Genomic DNA, 20,155 nt, shown 5'->3' with positions numbered 1-20,155 from the left:
TGTTGCAGATTGTAAAACCATGAGTGCATCACAGCCTCCTCTCAGCAGAGTCAGGAGCTGATCCCAAGAAGCTCCTTCCCACCAGTGACACTCAGTGGTTTTACCAGGAACAGTCAGATGAGATTTTAACACTCCCAGAAACACAGATGAGATGAAAATATCAGCAATTAACTTACCTTCGTTAAGTTCTTTATTAACTTTTTGTTAACTTTTATTAACTAGCATATAATAAGCTATGGGCTGGTGGTTGTAGTGTTAACGTCCCAGTGCTCTAATGGTTTTCTCTGCGGAGCCTTTTCAAAACCAGGCACTGCAACTTTTCACCGTCTTAAAAAAAAAAAACACATATCACTGCTGGAGTCCATCTTGTGGTGAGATCACACTGGCCCCTCGTCAACATGTTGCATCATGGGTACTCGGGAGTCATCGCTGCATTATTGACAAGCATCACAGCTGGTGTGATCTCATTCAGAGACGGTCCCTGTGGTTTGATCTGACGTCTCAGAGACTGAACTGTGTCCTTAAAACGAGGGCTGGAGTGGGGTGGGGGGGGTGGGGGGCGTCCAGCTGCCCCTTCGCTACCTCCTGTTCTAGAAAAAGTGTCGTCATAAGCAACGACCATGACTCAGCGTGAACGATGCCAGGACGTAGAAACTGATGTAATTCAGCCGTTATTAGTTTAAATATGTAAACACGTGTTTTTCCTGCTGTGACACGTCAAAGAGAAATGTCAGTGACTATTAATAGACATGGGGGGGAAGTATTTTTTGGGCAATTTCATTTTTTTATCTCGACCTCAAATCTGATCAACAGACTGTTCAGTTTTGTTCTCGCTGTCTTCTCTCTGTGTGTGTTGCTCTTTTCCGAGTATAGGCCTTTTTCCCAGTTTATCCTCAGTCTTCCTAGAAGGATCCTGTGTCACGTGAATGCAGCCAGATGAAGAGAGAGAGAGAGAGAGAAAAAGAGCTTTGGTGACCTCCGCTCTATCTATTCCCCTCTTACCTCTATCCCACAACACACACACAGCCGAGCCGTATGCAGCCGCGGTGAATCAAGGTTCCTGTTTAATGGGTAAACACAAATCAGTGGTCTGGCGCAGGTCACTCACCCAGACTGCAATCGTGTCCTGTGCGCTACATGAGTCACCAAACAGGCCGTGGACACGCAGATACAAAATATACCAACCGAACCTTTTCTTCTACCTTCACCGAGCACTTCTCTCCCGTGTCATCGGTTTGCGTCCCGTGTTTTCCTCACAATCCCATATTTCTTCCCTGTGAGTCACAGCCATGAAGGCCTCCTGAGGATCAATAGCTTGCATGACATGTTGGCCCTCTGGACCTTGGGAAAGCCTGCCAGCACAAACACACACACGCACATACGCAGTGTCTCAGAATCTCTCCTCGTATCAACACAACCATCCCCACCCACACATCAGGGTACATTTTGGAGTCTGCAGGCCACCCACGGGCTCCGGACACTGTGCGCTCGGAGGCCTGGGTGGGTGAATGCACTGAAGGATGGCTGTGCTTTGCAAAGCCGTGGCCGACGGACTCCTCTTCTCTCTGAGCCTCGCCCTGCTGGGGTGGGGAGCCGAGGGCCAAGGAAAGGGACGTGGTATGGTATGTTCAGGTGTTCAAATTCTCTTATCAGTCACTGTCATTCCAAAAAAGTGAGGAATGACAGAAAATGGCAAAATGAGGTGTAAGTCTCATCAGTAAAGATTAGGGTTGTAAATAATATATGTGTGTATCAACTGGCTATATTAAAAAAAAGTAAATATATTTTTTATATGGTGGATGGATTATTTTTGTTAAGCTCTGTAGAAGGATGAATAGCTCCAGTATTGATTTTTCTCATTCTAAAATCCGGGAAAAGGTCACAGAGTCAATAAGCGGGCGGGACTTATCTGTCGCAGAGTTTCTTATGAGAATTTAAAAAAGATTGAAATGCTATGTTGTTAAGGGTTAAAGAAACTGAGGCTCGTAAAAGTGCCTTTACGCTGAATCAATCGTTTTTAATAGAATAATAAATGAATCATAAGATTAATCACTCGTATGTTTGGTTTCAACCACAAATAAATCTGATCCAATTTTATTTTACCCTGTCTTGTACTTTGCATCTTTTACAGCACTTTGGTTGTTTTTGTCTAAAATCGCGATCAAGAGTTTTGTGTTAACGTCGTTGCCGGTGTCTTCCAGAGAGAAGTGTCGGGCGGGTCCACCGTCTACCTCAGCCAGGACAGAGACATCTGGAGGCCACTGATCCACACAACAGTCAACCTCAGTGAGGTCAGCAGGTACGTCACCGCCGGGCTTCAATATCCACTGCTCCGCGGAAAAACAGGGGTGTGGGAGCCAACAAAAAAACCTCTTGTATATTTGAAAAATTAGAACGGGAACTGGGAGATAATTGGAATTTGGCAGAAAACTTTCAGAAGAAAGTTACAAAGGAGAATCAGGGAGAGCGAGTGCAGGTGCAGTGAGGAATTCTGGGCCCAAATGTGTTCCTGGCTTCTGGCTCCCATATTTCTAACAACATCAACATTACATAACCCTTCGTTATATTGGCATCATATTCTCCAGACGCTTAGATCTATTGCTACCTTTCTACCTGTCTGGCAGTGGCCCTGGTCTCAGTAAACTGGGGGAATATGAATTCATATTTTTTCCTCTCAGCTATTGAATTTATCCAAATGTCCCTGCAGCATCAAGTCGTCCTTCCAACTACGGACGTTTGACCCAGAAGGCGTCATTTTCTACGGAGACACCAAAGACGGAGAGGACTGGTTTGTTCTGTCCCTGAAAGACGGCATCCCTCTGATGCAGATCAGGAAAGAGGACGTGCTGGTCAGCGTGGCAGGAGGCCCCAAACTCAACGACGGGAAGTGGCACACGGTAAGTTCCCGGTGGCAAATGTGACAAAATGGGGCAATATGTCAAAACGAGACATTTTAGAACCGACTTGTGGAGGAAATCTGGGTCTGAATTCCTTCTTCCTCTCCTGGTGGCACCAAGCTGGAGGTGAGCAACAAGGGGCAGTTTGTGATCCTGGAGGTGGACGGCTCCAGTGGGCTGGTGGTGGGCCTGCAGTCCAATCTGATGGAGGAGGTCATTTCAGGGAAACTCCGAATGGCTCTAGGGGGGATCATGATCGACAAGAACAAGATGATTGTGGAGGTAAAGTGGGATCTGTTAAGTCTGAAAAATGTAAACTAAATTTCTGTTGGTGTTTTAAAGTTGAAACTTTACCTCTCCTTTAAGATTGAGTATCAAAAAATTAGAATTTTTGTGTGTTAATTTATCACAGTTTGTTAGTCCCTGTGTTTCTATTGTTTCTATATGACTATTGTCTTCTCCTTTGCACTTGTGATGAATAATGACCTCAACCATCGGAACCATCTGCAGGTGCCAGCTCCCCCCCCCCCCCCCCCCCCCCCATCCTTCTAAATGCACTCTTGCGTTCCTTGTTGTGTAGTTTGAGCCGCGCATGGACGGCTGTGTGCGGGAAGGCAGCTGGCTAAACCTCAGCAGCCCCTGGGAGATGGAGGAAGGCGAGCTCTGGCCCTGCCACGAAAACATCCAGCCTGGCAGCTACTTCCCCGGCTCGGGAGTCGCCATCTTCCAGACGTCAGGTGGGAACACGTGGTGCTCCCTCGCACTGGAGAAGCTTACACTCGATAACAAGCTTTCCATCTGGCCTGGTTGATGTGTTGTTGCATGACAAAGCATCTGAGGCCTAAATAATATTTCCTTTCAGCTTTGATGTGATTTAATCAGATTGAACATGTTAATAACAGACTTTTACTGGAGGATCAAAAGGTCACATGCAACACAAGTTCGACTCATTACGTTTATCGTTATTTTTATTTCGCAGTTTTCACCTTGGACGAAGACGGTGGGGTCCAGATCGCATTGGTGGGAGATTTCAGTCACATGCACGGGACCATTTTCAGCATCAAGGCTCCGGGGCGAGAGCTGACGGTCGCGTTAGTGGCCAACAACAACACAAAGGTACACACACAACTCAGGCGTGAGGTCACAAACTGTTGCTCGGCCCTGTCGAAGTTACGTCTTTCGTCTCTCTCTTGGATTCGCAGGAGGTCACGCTCACTTTGGGCGAAGAAAGGATCAGCATGAAGAAAGCTTTACAGAGACTGGTGCTAACGTTTCAACCAGAGTGGCTGAGAGTGGTTGAAGAGGATCCCAGTCGCACTGAGTCACATGCCATGCCACTGAGAAACCCTGGTGTTTGGAGCGCCTGGAGAGAGGGACGTCTGGCCATTGGAAGTCTCCTGGGTGAGATTAAACCGCTACCAGCTTTATATCTTCAACTAGAACAGTATCACTACAGTGAACATCCTAACCCTGCCAAGGCCCAGCAGTTATGAAACCACATTTATATCCAATAAATCCACATTTTTATTTGGATTTGCACCAAAAACGGGCTCATTCCTGATCTTTTTCATAGAGATCTGTGAATTCATTCTCTGAAAATTCAACAAAAATATCAAATACTTCCTATCCAGTAATGTTTTACCAGGAATTCAGTCACATGTAATCTTCTTTCCGTTTAACTTTTAGGCGAAGGTGACGACAACGTGGGCTCCCACTTCTTGACGGGCTGTCTGAAGGAGATCCAGGTCCAAGGGAAGGACCTGGATCTGGATTTAGCCACCACACTGAAGTCAGTCTCCTCCCACAGTTGCCCTGCGTAGAAAGTGTGCATGTACAATATGTGGAACAGATGTTTGCAGGTGGACGCCACGTATGTTAAGTGCAAAATTGTATACACTATGTAATGCTGTTAACTATAACCTGGTAACCGCTAAACTTTCTGATCAGGCGGCTAATACCCATTCTTCAGCGGAATGTGAGATTTGTATGTTTTAACCTCTACAATGATCAGAATTTTCTATTGAATATAAATAGAAGTATCTTGCACTAGTCCTATTGTAGCAGAATATGCAGATTTATCTGTGGAATAAATGTGAGCGATTCTCTGACGTTGCAACAGTGTATTTCTGCAATTTAGGACAAATAAACGTTAATGCAGCTCTGAGGAGATTCAGACACTCTGAATAAATATTCATAAGAAATCGTGACCAGGACGGAACAGAGGAGATTAAAGACATGGATTTTGCGCCCTCTAGTGGACTTTTACAGACAGTGTTAGATTTTACCATCCATTCTGCACATGATACACTCTGATAAAACATTGACCTGTTGGTTAATGTCAAATTAAAATCCTGCTTAAGAAATAAGAAAAACGTTAATACAGTAATTTCACAATGCTAGTAAAATATAATGGCCTAAATATGTGTGGTTTGATTAAAGAGAGTTTAGAGATAAAGAAGCTTCGAGGAATTTTACTGTTTTCCCACTTTACCATTCAGAAACTAATAAACATCTTAGGACAGACTTTTCTTTATTGATTTGGTGTAATATGTCAAACTGCAATATTATGGCTATTTTGGCTTAATTGTCTGTTGGATGAAAAAGCTCGTGGCACCCAGGAATTGAGCAAAACAAAGCTGGTCAACTCAGAGGGATGGAGGGGGCCACAGTATCAGACTTTGAAAGCCCCTGTCTTATAATATAATGTTTTTTTCCACCAGGTGAAGATCAGTAGAAGTTGTGTAATGCAGCAGGACACAGGTGGAGGTCACAGGTCAAACATTAACCCCATAGAGATAATGTGGAATGAGGTCAGAGAGGAGTTCAAACCAAACATGAGAATACAGTAAACTGAGACAAATGTGTTGGAAGGAAAGATCTAAAACAGAAAAGCAGGTAAATGCGAGGATTCAAGTGCTTATTCTTGCCCTTGTATATTAATGTAACATAAACTCATTCCAATAAATAAATTAAGTCCAAAGCTTGTTTCTCAGTAAACTGGAGATTTTTTAAGTTGATCCACTAAATTCTTCCACTTCAATCCTAAGTGAATTTATTTGGCAAATAAAATCAACCACTATAACACGAAACACTGTTCTCCCTCATGAATATCATACTTTGAACAGACAACATGATCAGATCAATACATTACATAGATCTATATCCGCAATTACAAAAATCTATTGTTAAATATTATAATTTAAAGTTAAATCATAATAGCAAATGACGATGAGCATGTGAACATCGATATGAAATGAAAGTTATAATAGTGGTTAACTTGGGTCTCGCGCGCCTCTGGGCGTGGTGTGGTCCTGTCGTATCGCTACTACGACTCTGCCGTACGTCAGGTCGGTGCTGTCGCAAACCCCGACTGTCGTGAACACACTGGCCGCCCGTTGAAGATGGCGGCGGAGCTGCATCCGCGGAGCGGAAAGCTTATCGGCCTGTCCAACTCGAACCGAACCGCCCAGCGCAACCAGCCGGTCCAGGAGTTCAACCACGGCCTGGTGCTGAGCAAGGAGCCGCTGAGGGACCGGGATGTCTTCACCGTCCGCATTGACAAGAAGGTAAACAACACCAGGCCGCCGCCGCCGCTGCTGCCGAGCGGGGCGAGAGCCGCGGGAGTGCGGGAGCGGCGCTGGTGGGACGGGCCGGGGGTCTGTCACCCTCCGCAGTGACGAGTCGCCGCGGCTCGGGGCGCTTCACACGGCTTGACACTGTCAGCCTCTGTGGCGTCTGCTCGGCGGCGAATCGCACACACACGGCCATTCATTCAGCCGGTGGAGAGAGGCGCAGTGATCAGCGCGTTCTGTGTGGAGACGGTACACGGTCCTCTGAGCTAACTGCGACCTGCATGTGGAGCCTCGGTACGGACATGCTAATGAGCCGCTAGCATCGGTCCCGTGCTAACCGGGAGTAGCATCTGTGGATCTCTGCTGTGCGGCCGGTTGACAGGGACGTGTTGTTGTGTCCGGGGCCACAGGAGCCGAGTTGTTAACGTGGGTCAGTGTTGTTGTGAAGGAGGGACCGTGTCTGCGGCTAGTGATGCTGCAGCACTGCTCTCAGATCAGTCTGTCTCCTGCTCTCTGGCTCCTGTCTCACTGATCACACACCGAGGTGCATGGTGACGGTACGAGTCTCCTCCATATTTACATTCAGAGGTTATCACCACTAAAAGCTCAGCCTCACTAATAACACATCTGTAAACATGTTGCCTCTCATTGATTGGACCTTTCCTGCTTTGTCATCAATTCAAAGATACTTCACAACAGAAACATAAACATGATTTTGTGTGTATTTTATATTCTGCAGCCTGTGTTGTCATTAGATTGATCCTTGTTGATTGGTCCATTCCTCACATTCTCTGGGAGTGTCTCAATACTCAGGACTCAAATCATCCAATAACCCAGTTCATGGATTTAATTTAGATTTTTTTTTTTAGCCCTAACTGTTCTGCAGACCATGTGTAAATTGATGTTGCTTGTTATACTACTACAACACATATGCTACTACCACAAAGATCTAATCTCATGTGCCTACATTATCTCAAACACTACAGTCTCATATGAAGTTGTTTATAACGTGAGATCTGAGGGAATAAGAAATTAATCTCTTCCAATCAAATTCCCTGTTCATTCCCTGACAGCTGAACGTGTGGTGTGCGTTTTGCTGTGGCGTTGTCGGTCAACTGAGGTTGGTGCTGTGTGCGCTTGTCTTTCCATATCGGGTCAATGGCTGTGCAGTGTTTACGTTCTGAGAGCTCGTCCATTGTGACGGCTTCTTCCTGCGCAGTCTGCCAAGGAAACCTACTGGGCTTGTCGACAACATGGCAGCTCTGGACACACCAACACACGCAAATACACACACACTCACAATGGCAATGTGTCAGGCCAAGACTAATGGACAAAGCTTAATCCCTAAAAGTCAGCCATGCACGGGCTGAGCTGCAGGAGTTCCAGTAAAGCCAAACATCTTATATTGTAGGTGGATAGCGGCTAAGTGATTATCCTTTATATGTCCGGCCCGATAAAGGGCTCCGATAAACGGCCTCATGCTCTGTCATGGCATCCACTGTCTGTCTGAAAATCAATAGCTTTCCATCACCCAGCACACAGACTGGCATGACTGGCCATCCTGTCTGCTGCCGTCCGCTCAGCCACAGTGCGAGTGGGAGAGTGAGTGCGAGAGAGGGTTTGGAAACTGATCCAAAAAACGAATGGTCCGACTTGCAAGAGAAGAAACTTGCAATAGGCACATCATGTATTTTGTGTATTAGTTAAAGAGGTCAAACTGGAGATGGCCTGTAGCCTGAAACAATTAGAAGCATCTTAAATCTAATTTCTTTTAGGATTTGACTGTTAGTTGGATGAAACAAATTACGTGAATGTGCTGTTTTGGGATCTGAGAAATTGTGATAAACCATTTCTGACATTCTATTGACCAAACAGTTAACGCCGAGTGGGACAGACCAATCGACAGATGAATCAATAATGAAAATGACCCTCGGCTGCAGCCCTGTAGCAAACACTAGCCTGAAAATACAACTTCATGAGCATATTGTATAATAATACAACTGATCAATGATCAATATAATGAAGTGTTTTAAAGCCTTACTTGTTTCCCTCCGTCTACGAGGTTGTGTTTTTGCCCCTCTCTGTTTGAAGGTTCAGATTATGCAAAAAAATACAGAATAGGTTTCTGTGAAATTTAGTTGAAACATGGAGCATGTGCAAAAAAAAAAAGAACACATACAATTTAGACCTGGGTGCGGATAAATCCAGGGTTTACTTTGTGGATTTTGGTCGACAATATTCTGACATATTTAGGGGAGTGATGTCTACTAATGCGTGAAATGTGGTGCAGCTTGAGTGAATTTAAAGGGCCTATGGGGCCTCGGCGGGGGGGGGGGTGCTCTACTGAGAGCTATAATCATACTTTGACTTACAAATATACGTATTTGTTAAAATTTGTAGAAGCTTGAAAACAAATCAATGCTACCTATTTTCAATGCATTTTGTGTGACACCTTATTTTGATATTGTCAGCAATTTTTTTTATATTTCAATGTACTGCTCGATTCTCTCTGTGTGAATGATCAGACGGATGAGCAGTTTGCTCGGACACTGCTCTTGAATCTAAAACCCATGCAATATATTTTTCCGTGTTTGAAAAGGCGGCTCAGTGGTCCCACTTGGCGGGAGTGGTTGTATCCTGGAGTTATTGGGCTTTTGAGCAGAGAGAGAGAGAGCGACTTCAGAGGCAGACACCCACGGGCGGCTGTTACGTAAGTGAGCCGAGCGAGCGGAGGAGATGTCTGTCTCCTCCGCTCGGTGACCCGGTCAGGTTGAGTTACTACAAAATGTGTTAACCCACATACCTGGGCTGGCGTAGCACACTACCTCACAGAGCAGCGGCCACAGAGCTCAGGAGGACGCCAGGGGAGCAGATGAAGGAGAGGAGGAGGGACAGGACATCATTAAAAAAAATAATATTGGATCTCAAAGGACATTTAGTTTCTTGCTTTTCTCTTTGGCACAGAGATGAGCTGCAGGGAAGAAAAAAAACAACATCCCAGGAGCTGGTTGGGCTTCAATGTTACTCCCAAGGTCACTTCAGGGATCTGGACTCCTGCCAATTTTTAAACCAGAGTCCTGTGGTGCAGCAGGGAGAGACGACAGCAGAGGGGCTCCGTCTCACACTTTAGATTCATTCTGATTAAATTCTTTTGCGCTTGAGGTGCAAACCGCATAGCTGTTCGTCAGATGTTGTCTTTCTCCGGCGGGCGGCAGGTGGAGCGAAGCCAGGAGATCACTCCTCCTCGGCGGGAGGACGTGGGTTCGTGCCCCTGTGTCGGCAAACGTCTGCCGGGCTGAAGCATCTCCGAGCAAGGTTGTGAATCTCCACCGTGTTTTTAGCTGACGCTGCACGAAGAAAGATGGAATTCACCCCCCCCCCCCCCCGGAGATCAATGACTTCACACATTATTGAGAGCTTGTGTTGAGTTTTATGTTTCTGGGAAGAAACGGATATCTCGGTCTGCTTGTTATGTGATATGAGTTCAATGCCGTGCAAAGACACCGAGTTTTGCAGTGAAGTGCTTGTGTGGTGGGAAAGATCGTGGAAGTGAGGCTGAAATATTGTTCGCTCTGTGTGCATGTGTTGAACATGAGCATCGGTTGTGTTAGTTTTCATTCTCGATGATGCTTCTGTGAAAAAAGAGAAACTGCAGAATGTCTTATCCCCTGAGAGGGAAGGAAAAATGGTATCGGAACATTTCTAAGTAGTTGTTTCATAAATTTCCCTCACAGAGACAAAGATCAGTTAAAAAGTGTGTGACCAACATGTTTGTGCTAAAATTGCATTTTGTAGAAAGTGGGGCCTCCAGAAATTATACTTTTTTATTAATCTTTACAGGAAATGAGTAGTGGTGCATTTATTTCCTTTTAACATTTCAACCCCCTCTGTCTGTAAGTGAATATATTTAACAAAAGACAGGTATATGTACTGAATATAGGCACAAAACTAACACAACATTTTTATTATCATTCCTATGACACGGTCGTCTGTTCAAACAAAACATGTGTAGCACTTTCTAGCCAGAAGCTCACATTGACTGTGGTGGCAGGATGTAATTCTCTCTTTTTCTGATCTGGTCTCCTGCACCAGAGCTAAATATAGGACGGGATGTGCACACAACTAATAAGCTTTCAACGTCTCATTCTGGATGTTGAAAGGTGACGTGGTGCAGGATGGAGCAGCACCACTGCTCTCTGTTCTTGTTCTGCTAATGAAAAGTACATTTGTTACACCCTGGGTTCATTTTTTTTAATGATTCAATGATTTCTACTACACTTGTCGTCACGTGGATCAGTTTTAACTCACGTGGTCCAACGCGTCCACTCCGTCCTGCTTCCTTTTCAAAGCGCCGCTCCTCTGGCTCCGTTCTTCACTGACAGAATGACTAAAAATAACAAGATGGATCATACAACAAGGCCGACTTTGTTTTCCATAGACAGATGCTTTCCTGTTTTTAGCTCAGTACCTTGCTCTTTCAAACGGTCCCACTCCCACACCCCCGCTCGGATGGTTCCTCTCCGAGTGCGTTACAGCTGCTGAGAAGTCTTTTGTCATTACGGTCTCCTCCTGGATCTGTTGTTAACATCTTGCCCTGACTCTGTCCCTTTATTTCCCCTCAGGTGAACTCGTGGAGCGGCTCCATCGAGATTGGCGTGACGGCGCTGGACCCGGCCCGGCTGGACTTCCCCAGCAGCGCCACAGGCCTCAAGGGCGGCTCCTGGATCGTGTCGGGCTGCTCGGTGCTGCGGGACGGCCGCTCCGTCCTGGAGGAGTACGGCCGCGACCTCGACCAGCTCGCCGAGGGCGACCGCGTGGGCATCCAGCGCAGCTCCCGCGGCGAGCTCCACCTCTGGGTCAACGGGCAGGACTGCGGGGCGGCCGCCAGCGGCTTGCCGCCCAAGCTCTGGGCCGTGGTGGACCTGTACGGCAAGTGCACTCAAGTGACGGTGGTGAGCTGTGAGCCGCCGTCGCCCTCTGCCGAGAGGGAGAGAGAGACAATAGAGCGGGACAAGGAGGAGGCTGTGGAAGATGAGGAGGATGAGGAGGAAGAGGAGGAGGAGGAAGAGGTGGTGGTGTGTGGAAGTCGGGAGGATGCTGGGATCACGGCACTGATGAATGTGGCAGCAATGAATGGACTGATGAATGGAGATGAAGGTAGGGAGCATTTCTATCCATGTTTTTGTTTGTTTGTTTGTTTATCGCTGTATGTTAGATTGTTTTCATCCGTTGTGTCTGTTGCTCTGCTTCCCTGTCAGTGCCTGAGCTCAGCTGCAGCCACAGCAGACCAGACAAGTTCCCCAACACCCTGGAGCCCAACACAGGTAAGGAAATCCTCCTCCGAGCAGCACGTGCACATTTTGCAACACGACCATCATCTGTTCTCCTCTTCCTTTCCGTCCTCAGTTCTAACGGAGCACCAGCTCTTCGACGTCTTCAACAACGCAATCGTTTCTTTTTATCGCTCGGAGGACGATGGCGGAGGGGAGGATGGCGGAGGCGGCGGAGGAGCAGGAGGGGGAGGTGGCGGTGGAAATACAGGAACTGATACCTCGTCCAGAAATGACCGAGGGAGCAGCAGCGGAGGAGGAGCAGTGAACAGTGACAGTGGAACAGGGACATCGGGAGGAGGAGGAGTAACTGGTGGTGATGGTGGGGAAAGTGGGGAAAGTGGAAATACTAACAATAGTCCCGCGAGCAATGGCGGGTCGGGGCCAGGAGCTCTAACCGGAGGGATGACCACCAACGACGCGCTGCTGTTCCACGAGAAATGTGGCACGCTGATCAAACTGAGCAACAACAACAAGACGGCGGAGCGGAGGAGACCGCTGGACGAGTTCAACAACGGCGTGGTGATGACCAACCGGCCGCTCCGGCACAACGAGATGTTCGAGGTGAACACGATCGCACCTCTTAATGAAACGAATGAAAACCCATCGTCACCAGAAGAGATTTAATGTGTTTACGTCGTTTTCTTTTTTTCCAGATACGTATTGATAAGCTGGTTGACAAGTGGTCGGGCTCGATAGAGATCGGTGTGACCACACACAACCCCAACAACCTGGACTATCCTGCAACTATGACCAATCTGCGCTCAGGTAACACACACACACACACACACACACGCAAAGAAACTGTCCTTAACTAAACATAAGCTCCTTGACAGAGATGTTTGAGTCATTCTTTTCTTCCCCTCAGGTACAATCATGATGAGTGGCTGTGGGATACTAACCAACGGGAAAGGAACCCGAAGGGAATACTGTGAATTCAGCCTCGACGAGCTTCAGGTTCGACAACACACACACACACACAAACACACACACACACACAAACACACACACACAGGCACACATTTCATTCTGCCACCCACTGTACATATCCGTCTGTTATTATATCTCCATCAACTACTCCCATCATGTATCAGGAGGGAGATCTCATAGGGTTGATGCGGAAAGCCAGCGGAGCGCTTCATTTCTACATCAACGGCATCGACCAAGGTGAGACGCATCAAGAAGCCTGATGTGTGGAAGCTCAGTGGTAGGGGGGGGGAGATGTATGATTGTGATGGTTATAAACAACAACATGAACATATCAGTTTTTTTTTAATTATCCTTATGTTGAATTATTAGTCTTTATTAATAAAAATATAAGTTAAAAAGCTGAGAATGTCTTTGTGTCGACCCCTAACCGCTTGATGCTCCTCCCAGGTGTCGCGGCAGCCCAGACGCCCGGCGTGGTCTACGGCGTGGTCGACCTCTACGGCATGGCCGTCAAGGTCACCATCGTCCACAACCACAACCACAGCGACCGCCTCAGACGCAACAACGCCATCATGAGGGCCCTATCCCCGGACGTCGGTCGGCCCCGGCCGTCTCTCTCCCTCACCCCGGACGCAGACGCACCCGACCGGCTGCTCTTTCACTCCAACTGTGGGCAGAAGGCGGCCATCATCAGTGAGGGCAGGACAGCGCTGCGGCCACAGTGAGTCCACCTCCGTGCTGATCTGGGTCGCTTTGTTGACCCTGAATTATTTACAGTTTTTTTTAATGTGTGCTCGGTTTTGACTTGTTATGACCTCGGTTTTTGTGGTTTTCTTGCGTGTTGTTTATTAAGAGACTGACCACTTCACTTTATTTATTAACTTTTTCTTTTTTTTGCTGAAAAAAATACACAATCAAAACAATGTTAATGAAAAGTAACTTTGCCCAGATAAGATTGGATATAATGTGATTAAAAAAAAAATCTGATTGCAGCACAGAACAGTTTTTTGTAGCCAGCCAGAAAAAAAAAAAAAAAAAACTATCACCAGTAACTGTAGAGATGTGAAAATAACAACCTGAGTCTACAATGCCGAATTTGTACTAAAGCTTTATGTGCAGTCATTATAGCACAAAACATCAATGCACTGTTTAATTAATGTCTCTACTTCCACAGTGCGACTGATGACTTCAACCACGGCGTGGTCCTGAGCAGCCGGCCCCTGCGCTCCAACGAGGTGTTCCAGGTCCGCATCGACAAGATGGTGGACAAGTGGGCGGGCTCCATCGAGATCGGTGTCACAACGCACAACCCTGCTTACCTGCAGCTGCCCTCCACCATGACCAACCTGCGCTCAGGTGAAAATAAAACCCAGAAATGGAAGATTGTGTAATAAATGTTTCTGTGTACAAAAATAAATGAATATCATTTATTCTAGGGACTTGGATGATGACGGGTAACGGCGTGATGCACAATGGAACAACAATACTGGACGAGTACGGACACAACTTGGACCGGCTCAAGGTGAGTCATGTTTTACTTCCTGCCTATTTACCCGTCCCCCTGAGCCTTTCCTTTGTGGTAAAGTTTTATTAACTCTTTCTTTCTGCTTTCTCTTTTCCTTCCTGCAGGCGGGTGACACAGTGGGTGTGGTGAGGAAAGAAGACGGCAGCCTCCACTTCTTTGTGAACGGCGTGGCTCAGGGCCCAGCCGCCTGGAACGTCCCCCCCAGTGTCTACGCCGTGGTGGACCTCTACGGGCAGGCTGCTCAGGCCACCATCATGGACGACATGGGTGAGAGAGGGAGGCAGAAACTTTGAAAGCTAAAATAACCTTAGAGTCCAGCGTGTAACTGTAACCTCCTTTCTCAGTGGACCTCCCCCCTCTCCCAGAAGACTGCTTAGAGGGTCCCACGGCCATGTCCCCCGGGAGCCCCTGCTCGGTGGCTGGGATCCCTACGACCAGCGACCTGCGTTTCCACCACCTGCACGGCACCAACGCCGTCATCACTAACGGGGGGCGCACCGCCCTGCGTCAGAACTGCCGCAGCGAGTTCAACGACGCTATCGTCATTTCCAACAGGTGAGGAAACAAGCCACAAGTAACTTTTGATGATTTATGGATTATTAAACATAATTAGCGGTTCCTAAACTGTGGATAGATACTTTTACCAGATTCTGCTATGGGTAAAAGTCGTCCAGCTTGTTGTTGTGGTTGTTGCTGATGCACCGGCACAATCTAGGCATCACATTTCACTCAGTGTTTATATTTTCATTAAACTCAGAAGTATCACTTTGTAGCTGCTGGTGTAAGTTTCAGGTTTAACCAGAAGAGCTTCCACATGTCTTCTGTGTCCTGTGCCCTAGTTTTCATTTACTGCCATAAAATCTCCTGTGACACAGATTGAATACAACAAAGCAGAGTGCAAAGTATTTGAAGGTTTTAGCCATAAAATGTGTGTCCTGGGACATTTAGTAATACTAAGTTTGACGAGGTGTTAAACTGAACAGATGTAGAGGGAGCTACCTGGTCTGCAGTGGATTTGAATGTGTCTTCTCCTTGTAGGAGCCTTCGAGAGGGAGAGCTGTTTGAGATCATCATTCAGAAGATGGTGGACCGCTGGTCGGGTTCAATAGAAGCAGGTGAGATATTCCAAACAGTAATTTACCTCCTCATGAGTTACCGCACATTTATTCAACAACATTTTTGACGTTTGATGCTTGTTGGTACTTCATGTTTAACCACGGCTGCGTTACTCAATCAGCCATGTCTGTGTGCGCAGGAGTGACCGCCATCCGGCCAGAGGAGCTCGAGTTTCCAAACACCATGACTGACATCGACTACGACACTTGGATGCTAAGGTAGTGCAGCTGTTCACTAGTTCTAAAAACACTACACATTATCATCATATTAGAATTTTTAGCATTTAATCCAGTGTTTACCCTTAGAATTGAAGATTTGTCCTTTGTTTCTTCCTCCAGTGGAACAGCCATCATGCAAGATGGCAACACGATGCGCAACAACTACGGCTGTGACCTGGACTCTCTGACCACGGGCTCACGGATAGGCATGATGCGCTCAGCCACCGGTGACCTCCACTATTATATCAATGGCGTGGACCAGGGGGTCGCCTGCTCCGGTCTGCCACCAGGTAGATTATAAAAGTCCGAAATGTGGAATCGGGACACATGGAGCTGAGACACCACACACTGAGACTTGTTACTGATCGTCTTGTATCTTCTTCCGTCCCCTGTCTGTCTCTCAGAGGTGTTTGCAGTCATCGACCTGTACGGTCAGTGTGTCCAGGTGTCCATCACCAGCGCCTCAGGCCCCCTGGACAACAGCCTCTGCACCAGCAACATCACTGAGAAGAGCTTCCCCATCCACTCTCCAGGTACATGGTCCTTACTCGGGTTTACAGTGAGCTATCATCAAGGGTTGTGTTTGCATATCAAGTGTCTGCAAAGCCTCATGTCCATCTCTTTTCTTCTGTTGTGTCCGGCAGTAGCAGGCGTTGCTCATCGGCTCCACGGTAAACACGGTAAGAACGTGGTGCTGCTCGGTGAGGGCTGCCAGGCCATCAGAGTCGGAGGCTACGCTCACGGCATCGTGTTCAGTGCCAAGGAACTCAAAGCCGACGAGTTGTTTGAGGTAAGACACGTCCAGAGAAACCAGTTTACCCACTCTGCATGTTGTTTGTTTAAATTAATCTCTTAAAAACTGGAAGCTTCATATATTAGAAACATTCTTCAGTAACAATGTTCTGTCTCTCCTAGCCGGTAGTTGATTTTCTCTCTCCGTGTGTCTCTCTGCAGGTGAGGATTGATGAGGCGGACGAGCAGTGGTGCGGCTCGCTGCACATCGGTCTCACCACCCTGGCGCCCACCGAGCTGCCGTCCTGCCCGCTGTCCGGTCTCTCGCCCTCCCTCCCTCTCCTCCGCACCAAGGTCACCTGGCTGCTCTGCGGCTCGGAGGTCCGTCGCAACGGGGTCCTGCAGCGGCAGAACTACGGCTGCTCACTGGACCGGCTGACGGTGAGCTGCAGCCTCTGAAGCCACGTGTGTGTAACTCTGGCAGCTCTTCGTGGATATCAGTCAGATTTACAATCCTTTTAGAAGATGTCAAGGATCGCTCACAGCAAAGTCAGGTGGTTTAAACTGTCTGTGATCTTGTCTCCTTGCCTCATGTTCACTGACTCAGCCCCTCAGGCCGTTTCAAATCCCGGGCTTAAGGTCTGGACAGAGCTCTGAGATTGTCCCGCTCCTCCTGAGACGCTTAGACAGAAAAGATAACACATTTTGAAACATCACATCATCTTTCACCAGCAGTTTATTTCAGCACGTGTCACGATGCATTGTACAGAACCCTCTTCTGAAACGTCTGGACTAACTGAGCTGTGGAGATGAGTCGTCGCTCTGAGTCATCAAACACTCTTCAGGTTCCGCTGACACAGTAAATCTAATCTGAATGTGTGAATCCAGGTTGGGAACCGTGTGGGTGTGAAGAGGTGCAGCGACGACACCATGCACATCTTCATCGACGGGGAAGACATGGGATCTGCTGCTACTGCAGTGGCCAAGGTACGCACTCTCTCTCTCTCTCTCTCTCTTTCTCTCTCTCTTTCTCTCTCTCTCTCTCACTCTCCCTCTCCCTATGCACACACTCTGTCTAAGAGTGACTTTTCATCCAGCCCTGTTCTCTTGCTGGTTGCAGAATGTGTATGCGGTGCTGGACCTGTACGGGCGGATCACAGCGGTGTCCATCGTCAGTTCCTCGCTGCTGGAGGACATGGAGAATGTGAAGGAGCCCTCGCTCTCCTCAGGGAGCTGCAGTGAGGGAGAGGAGGACAGCAGCCCAGTCAGAGAGGTGAGAGCCTGGAGAGTCAGTTTGGCCCAAGGATCGGTGAAGCAGTCGATCAAACGTTATTCACCTCATCACTCTGTGTCTCTTCTTGCCTTCTCCAGGTGGAGACTGAGCCGTGTGCACTGGTGCCCACTGTCATGGCGTTCCTGGAGAACCACGGCAAAAACATCCAGCTGTCCAACCAGAACCTGACAGCAGCCAGAGTGTCGAGCTACAACCAGGGCCTGCTGGTCACCGCTCTGCCGCTGGCTCGCCAGCAGCTGTTACAGGTACTGCACCGTTTACTGCCTGTAGCTTGGAATTCCTTTAATTGATTTTATAGTTTGTTGACATAATGCTAAATAGAAGGTCATATCTGTTGTGCACTGTGCATCAACAGCCGTCTTTTGGTTTCCAGTTTCAGATCGATCGTCTCAATCCATCATGGACGTCATCGCTATCGTTAGGGGTGATAGGCCACTCCCCCGACCGGCTCAACTTCCCCTCCACAGCGTGCTGCCTCAAACGCTCGGCCTGGCTGCTGCAGAGAGACTCGGTCTTCCACAACTCGCTAAAGGTACACACACACACTTAAGACACAAAAACCTGCACCATGATGTTTAATCGATCTTGTGTAAAATATTTTCCTTTTCCCCTGACTCATTTCTTTGTTTCCGTTCTTTTCCAACACGATCTTTCTTGTCTTCTGCTCAGACATGTGAGAACTATGGTCCTAATCTGGACACTTGTCCAGAGGGGACAGTGTTGGGTCTGCTGGTGGACGCCAACAGTTGTCTCCACCTCTATGTCAATGGCATGGACCAGGGTGTGGCGGCGCAGGACATCCCTTCACCCTGTTACCCCTTCATCGACCTCTACGGCCAGTGTGAACAGGTCTGTGCACCTTGCTGGGTGAAAATATCATATTTGTCGTCCACGGTCACGTTTAGTTTCACCGAAGATGTTTTTTAAAGGTTCAGGGTGTAGAATTTAGTGACATCTAGTGGTGAGCTGTTGCATCGCTATCACCTACAACCAAACTCAAAGGCTCATGAATCTTTTATTGTCGTGGCAGGTCACCATAGTAACCAACAATGTACCAACGGTGGGAGGAGAGAGTGGCGAGGCCCGTTGTCAGGGCGACATGGAGAAGGCCGACATGGTTGACGGTAAGAAGCTTTTTTTTATTTATTTTTTTGGGATTGACCAGAAACATCAGAGTCTAGTAAGGCGTCCAAAATGTGATTTTAAAAACGTCATAGTATAGTTTGGTGTAAAAAGTCGTCTGCAGTACTTGACTTCACCACCAGGTGTCACACTAGTCCTTTACCTTGGAGTTGTGTTTCTATTTGCAGGAATCAAAGAGAGTGTGTGCTGGACGCCGCCTCCAGAGGTCAACCCCAACAAGACGTGTGAATACCAGGCGCTGTGCTCCCGCTTCAAGGACCTGCTCACGCTACCAGGTCAGTCTTAGCTCCGCCTCCCTGCTAAAGCCCACAACAATCACTTCCTGTCTTCACCCCCCCCCCCCGCCGCTCACCTGTCTTTCAGACGGCTACTTCAGCGAAGACGCAAAGTATAACCTGTGCTACTGTGAGTCCTGCCACAAGCTGCGAGGCGACGAGGCGTACTACAAGAGAGGAGAGCCGCCCCGGGACTACGCCCTGCCCTTCGGGTGGTGCCGCTTCGCCCTCAGGTGAGAGGAGGACACGTCTCTCACTCAGACACGTTGATTGCTGGGAGAGGAAGAACTCTCTAGAACTGTGTGTGTGTGTGTGCTCTTTGTGCAGGATCAAGCCCCACTGTGAGGTTTCCAATGCACTGAAGAAGTGGCACATCGCGTACCACGGCACGAGTGTGGGAGCCCTGCGCCGCACGCTGGACCACAGCCAACTGCTGCCCGGTAGGACGAGTTCCGATTTATTGTGTTGTCTCGCGATGAATCATTCCAGGAACTGACTGGAGTAAATTACTGCTGCACTCAGCTGCATCAAGTGTGTACCTGAAACTGAGGGTGTGTAATTTCCCCGCCGCAGGGACGTCGTCCATCTTCTCGGTGTCTCCGGTGAAGGCGGAGGGGCCCAACGGCTACAGCGAGCCAGAGGAGAACAGCGCCCCCGGCAGGGAGGTCCCCAGAGTGCGCCTGTCCCCCACCATGCGCTACTCGGGCTTGGAGATCTTTGCTCCCAAAGTGCAGTGAGTCCACGTGTCTGACACAGAGAGAAATTGTGTTTTTCACATTTTACAGTAAAGCGACAGAGCACTTACCCAAATTCTCCTTTTCCAGATTTCAGGACCCCCGCTCCCACCGCAGCCACCAGGCCCAGGTGGGATTCCAGGTGTGCGTGCGGCCCGGCTCCTACAAGGCGGGGCCCCAGACGCTCGGCAGCAGCGAGCCCCTGGACCCGCGCTTCAGCAACTCGGAGATCGAGTGGATCACCAAGGAGCAGGGCGGCACGCTGCTCTACGGGCTGCTCGTGCGGATCGAGTGAACGGAGCGACGAGGGAGGCATTCGGGTGGAAGGGAGAGGGCGGGCGTCCCACGTGGCGCCGCTCGGACTTTTAATAAACTGACAACCAAATCCA

At 48.3% G+C, this 20,155-nt stretch overlaps 2 protein-coding genes across 2 annotated transcripts; both read left to right on the top strand.

Moving 5' to 3' along the window:
* The first annotated feature begins 1,392 nt into the window (after positions 1–1,392).
* shbg (sex hormone-binding globulin) lies at positions 1,393–5,061 on the top strand. The gene is made up of 8 exons (XM_053416566.1): positions 1,393–1,622; positions 2,202–2,299; positions 2,708–2,897; positions 3,018–3,179; positions 3,478–3,634; positions 3,877–4,013; positions 4,100–4,298; positions 4,584–5,061. The coding sequence occupies exons 1-8, from the start codon at positions 1,521–1,523 to the stop codon at positions 4,715–4,717; spliced, it is 1,179 nt and encodes a 392-aa protein (XP_053272541.1). The 5' UTR covers positions 1,393–1,520; the 3' UTR covers positions 4,718–5,061.
* Positions 5,062–6,283: 1,222 nt separating this feature from the next.
* neurl4 (neuralized E3 ubiquitin protein ligase 4) lies at positions 6,284–20,061 on the top strand. Its single transcript, XM_053416699.1, has 29 exons — positions 6,284–6,463; positions 11,092–11,626; positions 11,728–11,793; positions 11,876–12,363; positions 12,456–12,567; positions 12,668–12,756; positions 12,894–12,966; positions 13,177–13,450; positions 13,904–14,085; positions 14,166–14,251; positions 14,359–14,521; positions 14,599–14,809; positions 15,293–15,369; positions 15,510–15,588; positions 15,709–15,878; positions 15,993–16,121; positions 16,233–16,378; positions 16,543–16,761; positions 17,209–17,307; positions 17,441–17,593; positions 17,692–17,859; positions 17,988–18,146; positions 18,284–18,463; positions 18,645–18,738; positions 18,925–19,032; positions 19,121–19,265; positions 19,360–19,472; positions 19,606–19,765; positions 19,857–20,061. The coding sequence occupies exons 1-29, from the start codon at positions 6,299–6,301 to the stop codon at positions 20,059–20,061; spliced, it is 4,848 nt and encodes a 1,615-aa protein (XP_053272674.1). The 5' UTR covers positions 6,284–6,298.
* The last annotated feature ends 94 nt before the right edge of the window (positions 20,062–20,155 follow it).

This window comes from Pleuronectes platessa, chromosome 23 (genome assembly GCF_947347685.1).
Source record: "Pleuronectes platessa chromosome 23, fPlePla1.1, whole genome shotgun sequence".
In the NCBI taxonomy this organism is placed as follows: Eukaryota; Metazoa; Chordata; class Actinopteri; order Pleuronectiformes; family Pleuronectidae; genus Pleuronectes; species Pleuronectes platessa.
Note: the sequence above shows the minus strand (reverse complement) of the source record. Positions and strands in the feature narration are given on the sequence as shown.